The sequence below is a fragment of the Mizuhopecten yessoensis genome, unplaced genomic scaffold, assembly GCF_002113885.1.
Source record: "Mizuhopecten yessoensis strain PY_sf001 unplaced genomic scaffold, ASM211388v2 scaffold8573, whole genome shotgun sequence".
Classification (NCBI taxonomy): domain Eukaryota; kingdom Metazoa; phylum Mollusca; class Bivalvia; order Pectinida; family Pectinidae; genus Mizuhopecten; species Mizuhopecten yessoensis.
Window position 1 is genome coordinate 867,011 of NW_018407615.1, and position 7,544 is coordinate 874,554.

The 7,544-nt window shown below is 33.7% G+C and overlaps 1 protein-coding gene across 5 annotated transcripts in view; it reads left to right on the plus strand.

The window, feature by feature from the left end:
• LOC110456226 (transient receptor potential cation channel subfamily M member 2-like) overlaps positions 1-7,544 on the plus strand; it is a 75,135-nt gene that overhangs the window by 47,054 nt on the left and 20,537 nt on the right. For 4 of the 5 annotated variants that reach the window (XM_021506823.1, XM_021506826.1, XM_021506825.1 and 1 more), the window contains 3 exons: positions 1,366-1,620; positions 1,993-2,167; positions 2,366-2,525. In XM_021506823.1, coding sequence (XP_021362498.1) covers positions 1,366-1,620; positions 1,993-2,167; positions 2,366-2,525 — 590 coding nt within the window. Of the gene's footprint in view, positions 1-1,365; positions 1,621-1,992; positions 2,168-2,365; positions 2,526-6,467; positions 6,656-7,544 lie in introns of all 5 variants that reach the window. The other variant, XM_021506824.1, reaches the window with a different exon arrangement.

Below are 7,544 nucleotides of genomic sequence, written 5' to 3' on the forward strand. Positions count from 1 at the left end.
CCATCCCCTCCCCCTTCCTTCAAAGATTTACATTATAACTATTTCACTTTCTTTCTATCTAGACCTGTTCTTATTTCACCTAAAAAAGCAATTGCTGACTGATCATATTTAATAAATGTAGAACATCACCCAATAACGAAATCTGATATCTTCGTCTTTGGTTTTGATAGAATGAATGACTGCAGATTTTGCTGTTTCATTAGATAATTTGATGTCAATTCTATTCTTTAACAAACATTAACAATTGATTTTTAGTTTTAAAGATTAGTATTTTCTAGTCTCACCATTGATCCAGTATATTGTACATTGAGGCAAATTCTTGACTTTTCAAATCTTGTTATACTTTAATCCATTTAAAGTCTTAAAATGGGGGCTGCTTAGTTTTGTAACCAAAATATGTACAGTTATATTTTGAAACAAACATCTTAATTAAAAAGCAGCTTTGTTCTATGATAGTAATACACTTTTCGTGAAGTATTGGATTGATTGTGTGTAACTCACTGATTCACAAGACTTAATAATCAACTTTAATGTTTGTTTTTTGAGCCTCAACTGTAGCAATAATAACAAACAATTAGTTATGAGTTCTTGTTACAGCGCTGTCGTCTCTGTATTGTCCAAATTTGTCTCACACCACATAGTTACATCTAATAAATAAATCTAATGGAATTATTGTAAGTTTTTAATTTGATACATGAAATCTATAGCTTTTCCCTTTTTCCTGAACACACACTACTTATTAGGTGCTTGAAGGGTTATTTACCTGTTATTCACCTGTGAAATTACAAGTTATTCACAAGTTATTAACCTGTAAAATAACTATTTATTCACTGATTTATCTAGCTGATACTGAATATTGACCTTAATGACAGGTTGATGTTTGAATTAAATTTTGAGATTAGAAAATCGTGTTAAACATCCTAAGCAACAAATACTCTTAGCATTTCATTTATAAATCAGTAAAACAGACAATTGTGTTAAACTAAGAAACAAATACTGTTTGTTCTTAGTTTGAAGTCTTCGCTAGTTGTGATCACTGTAAGCATGTATTTACACATCTTTAATCAGTATACTACATATATGTATCACTTCCTAAATTAATGAAACAATGCTATTTACAAATTAAGCAGAAGCCATGTGTATTATTATATCATTGTACATACATTTTTGTAAAACTATTAAAACTAGAAGTGTCTCCTGATGTAATTGCATGATGATTGAATTACAGTAAAATTAACTTGCTTCTGCATAGTATGATCAGATAACACTAGAATTACAGCTCAAATAATGTACATTTAGTAGGCAGAATCAATACTTTCTTTATATAATAGAAATTGAATTTGTTTTGTTATCTTTTTTTAAAAGGTTATGACATCAGCATCGAAGACATTTCAAACAAAACTGCAGAGTTACATCACAGACAAGTGGAATGTTCTGGATGTAGTTACCATATTTTTCTTTGTGTGTGGGACGATACTACGCTTCCTACCGTATGACAGTACGCTGGAAGCTGCGCGAGTGATTCTCGCTCTGAACCTTATCACATTCTTCTTCCGTATCCTCCATATCTTCTCTGTGCACAAAGAGCTTGGACCTAAGCTTGTCATGATAGCTAGAATGGTATGTAACAAGAGTTTTAAAGATGCAGACTTTGTGAGTTTGGACATTTAAAAGATCCAGAATACAATTTGTTAATATGAATGCTAACATTTCAGTCGTATTTCAGTCGTATGGATAAGGGTAAAAATGTTTCAATTTACTTTGAAAGCATTTCATTTACTATCAGTCTTACTGTTTATTTATGGTATGAAGTTCTTCATACTGCAGATTGTTTGAAGAATAACAAATGTGAAAACAAACCTGGTCAAGTTTGGGCCATTCTTCTATGATAAAATTATACTGACAGTTTGGGTATGTTACATCTCTTAGTGACAGTATCAGAGTGGACATTATAACATATACTGTACAATAAACTGGTGTTTATGTTTGTAGTTCTTTGACCTGCTGTACTTTGTTATCATCCTAATGGTGTTTGTGGTGGCCTATGGCATTGCTGCCTACTCCATCCTCTACCCAAAGTCGGAATTCACCTTTGCCCTTGTTATCGGGGTAATCAAGATGGCTTACTGGAACCTGTATGGTGAACTCTTCCTTGAAGATTTGGAACGTAAGATATCTATTCTGTTAAACTTAAGTTTCATCGTTTTAGGGATAAACTTTTTGTGGTCACTGAAAAAGATTAAAAGGGGAAATAAAAAGTTACCTAATTCATAAGCTAACATGCTATTATACAGTTATATATGCTCAGACAATTGTTTGACTGTGGTATTTAAAAGTATTTGAGTTCTATGTATCTATTACACAGAGACCGAGCCTGGCTGTACATTTGACCCTGTACTGTACAGCAACGACACCCTGCCCCGCTGTCCCACGGAGGTCGGCAGCTATGTTGTCCCCTGGCTGATGGGTCTCTACGTACTCTTCTCCAACATCCTGCTTCTAAACCTCCTCATCGCCATGTTCAGGTACGCTCAGCTAGGTGTGGTGCTAGGTCGGCTAGGTGTGATACGCAGCCAGAGTTGGTGCTTAGCACAAGGTGCTCCTAACTAGTAAACATTTTGTTATTACATTATGAAGCAAAGTTGGTCACAATACAACAAGAAGCCAACTGATCGAAGGTTGAGGTCCATGGGTCAAAGGTCAAGGTCAGATTTTGTATCTTTTAACTGCTTAACATTTTGTTTTGACATTATGAAGCAAAGTTGGTCACAATCAAACAAGGAATCAACTGACCAAAGGTCAAGGTCACTGGGTCAAAGGTCAAGATCAAATTTTGTATATTTTCCCTGATGAACATTTTGTTATGACATTATGAAGCAAAGTTGGTTGGAATTTAACAAAGAGTCAGCTGACTGAAGGTCAAGGTCACTGGGTCAAAGGTCAAGGTCAAATTAAGTATCTTTTCACTGGTGAACATTTTGTAATGACACTTTAGAGCAATGTTGGTCTGAATTAAACAAGGAGTCAGTTGACCAAAGGTCAAGGTCACTGGGTAAAAGGTAAAGATAACATTTTGTATCTTTTCCCCAATGAACATTTTGTTATGTCATTATGTATCAAATTTATTTGGAATTAAACAAGGAGTCAAATAACCAAAGGTCAAGGTCACTTGGTCAAAGGTGAAGGTCAAATTTTGTATATTTTCCCTAATGAACATTTTGTTATGTCATTATGAATCAAAGTTGGTTGGAAGTTAACAAAGAGTAAACTGACTTAAGGTCAAGGTCACTGGGTCAAAGGTCAAGGTCAAATTTAGTATCTTTTCATTGGTGAACATTTTGTTATGACACGTTGGAGCAATTGTTGGTCGGAATTAAACAAGGAGTCATTTGACCAAAGGTCAAGGTCACTTGGTTAAAGGTCATGGTGAAATTTTGTAATGACACGTTGGAGCAATTGTTGGTCGGAATTAAACAAGGAGTCATTTGACCAAAGGTCAAGGTCACTTGGTTAAAGGTCATGGTGAAATTTTGTATCTTTTCACTGATGAACATTTTGTTATGACATTATGAAGCAAAGTTGGTCGGAATTTAACAAGAAGTCAACTGACTTAAGGTCAAGGTCACTGGGTAAATTACAAGGTCAAATATTGTATCCTTTTACTGATGAACATTTTTTTTATGTTTTAATGAAGCAAAGTTGTTCAGAATTAAACACGGTCTCCACTGACCAAAGTCCAGGTTACGGGGTCCAAAGGTCCAAGGTCAAGGTCAAATTATGTATGTTTCACTGATGAACAATTTGTTATGATATTATGTAGCAAAGTTGGTCGGAATTGAAGAATATGTCAACTGACGAAAGATCAGGGTCACTGGGTTAAATGTCAAGGTCATGTTGGTCCTAAGGTCAAAGATATTTAAGGTGAAATAAAACAAATCAAAGCTAACAAATGAGTATTGCACCAGTATTTACATTTCTGTTAGCCCAGCAAATATGGAGGTGGAAGGAAACAAGACTCACATCACAGTACATGTATATTTTGCTTCCTTGTATATCCAAATGTCAAACGTCAAGTTCAGCTATAACGGCAGATTGCTACTGGAAGATTATGGGGGATATATTACCACCAGACTGAATACAGACTGTAAAATATATCATAATTATAATAGAAAAAATTCAGAAATATTAGACTAACACTTATCACTGGTTACACATGTACAGTATTCATATATGATTATATATAATTAAGAAGTATTACTCTAACACTTTATAGAATCATTGTACATGTGACATTAGTATATGTGTTGTATTCAATGAGATTTGTTTGTCCTCTGTATCAATAATTATAGACATGGTAATGGTTGTAGTCCTCAGGTACATTAGGCTTGTAGAACTTTAGGCATGTGTTTTAACCTTCACATAACTATATTAATGGAGATGGAATACAGTCGGATGTTGTTGACATCATGTACATTACAAAACAAATGGCAATACACATTCCTAAAGTTTATACATGACAGAATTGCATTGATTGCAATGTTTTACTTAAAACAATAGGAATCTATGGTGATATATCCACATGAAAAAGATGATTAATTAAAATACAATGGCATAGGGTTATTACCATTAACTACACAACTATTAGTAAACTTGTTATTTACTATATGTTGGGTCTATGTGTTGCCATCAGTAGTATAGAATTTTTAGCATTAACTATATGTACAGGTTATGGAATAAATCATCATCCAGATAACAAGCTTAACTCATTCCCCCCTGAAATTTCATAATGAACTATTCCAACCTTTGAATTGAAGGAGATCAAATGTGTTTTCAGGGGTGAATGAGTTAATTATACCCTTGCAACGAAGTTAGGGGGGTATACTGGAATCACCCTGTCTGCCTGTCTGTCTGGATGTCTGCCTGTCTGTCTTGATGTCTGTCTGTCGTCCACAGTAACTTGTCCGGAAAACTCCTCCTTAACTAACAGGTGGATTTCATTGAAACTTTTCATGAATGATCAGTATCTTATGTTGTTGTGCACTGGCATTTTAAGTTGGGATTTTGACCCTTTTTGATGGAGCTATGCCCCTTTGTGCAAAATACTTGTCAGCGCAACTCCTCCTTAACTAACAAGTGGATTTCATTGAAACTTTGCGTGAATGATTCGGTATCTTATGTTGTTGTGCACTCCAGGCATTGTAATTTGGGATTTCGACCCTTTTTGATGGAGTTATGCCCCTTTGTGCGGAATACTTGTTTATTTTTTTATTATTTTATTTTTTTGTTTTTAATAAAATACTGATTAACTCATTACTGGTGGGAGACTATATTGCTTTGCATTTGTAAGCCTTTGGCTTACAGTTCTTGTTTATATAGGAGCGAGGGTATTAGTTAGCCTTTGGCTTACAGTTCTGGTTTATATAGGAGCGGGGGTATTAGTTAGCCTTAGGCTTACAGTTCTGGTTTATATAAGAGTGTGGGTATTAGTTAGCCTTTGGCTTACAATTCTGGTTTACATAGGAGCGGGGGTATTAGTTAGCCTGTAGCATACAGTTCTGGTTTATATAGGAGCGGGGGAATTAGTTAGCCTTTGGCTTACAGTTCTGGTTTGTATAGGAGTGGGGGTATTAGTTAGCCTTTGGCTTACAGTTCTGGTTTGTATAGGAGCGGGGGTATTAGTTAGCCTTAGGCTTACAGTTCTGGTTTATATAAGAGTGGGGGTATTAGTTAGCCTTTGGCTTACAGTTCTAGTTGATTGTAGCTTTAATTGTTTCCAAACCAATTGTTGAGGAGTTTTATTAGGTTTGTCCGATGGCAGTTATTTGTAATCCAGTACTATTTATGTGTTGCTTTTGAATTTAATACTTACTCTAATCTAATTATGAAAATTATATAATTATTGTATGGAGTCCTATTTTAAGTTAACTTAATGTTATAGTGTTCTTTACCTAATGAAACTTAAATCTTCAATATTTTGTTGGGTATTTTCTTTGATTTTTTTCATTTTAAATTGTTTGCTTCAGCAGTAAGTGAACTAGATATGTTTTTACATTTGGTATTGGTAGGGTTGTTAATGTTAAATTTGAATTAAGATTTGTTTGAGAGTCATTAAATAACAAATAGAGCATTAAGTTTGCATTTCTCATTGACTTTAATTTTTCTATGAAATACAGACTATTATGATGCTACATGTGAAACTTTAAACATCAAAGTCTAATTTATTAAAATTCCCTTAGTATTTTTTATTGAGAAACTACCACTGTGATTTGAATTTTCAAACACTATACTATGAATATTTTAGGACTCATTCATCAGATCAATTCTGCTTGAATATATAAATTGTTAATTTTTGCTTGATCAGCTGTGTATGATATGTTGTTTGATTGTTTATACCAGGACCAGCTGTGTATCCTAGCTAACCTCACCCACCAGCCTAACGTTGCACCCTCACTAACATTTTTTTACAGTTATACGTTTGAGTTAACCCAGTTGGAGACTGATAGTATTTGGAAGTCATTGAGGTTCCAAACCATCAGTGAATACTGTGAACGCCCATCCCTTCCTGCCCCCTTCATCCTCATCAGCCACCTCTACCTCCTCCTCCAATTTTGTTGTCTACGATGTTGTCGCTCTCGAGACTTAGAGCGAGGCTTCAGTAAGTTCCCACTGAAAACCTTTCCTTTTATGTGACTGTTGTGTTAGGTATTATCTCCCTTTAATTCCCAAGGTCCCTCATTTCCCTGTTTATCTTTACTATTGATTTATTGTATTCACATGTTAATTTTGTTTGGATTGCAGTTACTATATATTATTTCATTTTTGAATGATCAGTAAGATTTGTTTTCCCCATAGCTACATGTATATCCTGTAGATTTCAAATCCTCATTATTATCAAATATTACCACCTATGATAATTATTTCGTTGTTTGAAACTATGATACTACATAGTAAAAGTTAATTATCTAAATAATTGATAGTGTGTAGTACATGTACACAACAATAACAAATTCATTTAATACTGACAAAAAAAGTTATGAAATAATAACTGATAAAATGAGTAAGATGCATTCTCTTCAGGAAGTAATGATTGATTGAAGTATTGTTCTTTGAATTACCAGACGAGTTTGGCATTAGGGGGGTTTTGACGAGTAAGAATGAGATTTATACTAATTTTTTTATTTCCTTCCTAATTTTGTTAATTCTGATTGATGTGTATTGTATCAACTTTGATACACTTCGTTTTTTTATGTCAAATCAATTTTACATTGTACAGTACTAATTAGATATAAGGTTTACTATAATCTAAATTTTAAAATATAATATTTTCTGTGATTTGGAAACTTAAAATGAAATTAAAATAAATGGTATAGTGATGCTAATTAAAAGACAAAATAAGTAAACATAGAACAGGCATACTATTTGGACAGGATTATATATATATTATAGAGAAAACAGGAAGGCTTCGGCTATAAGCTTTATTATAAACTACATACCTTAACTTTGATTTTACCATAGATTAGCTTTTTATGAATCTGCACTTTATG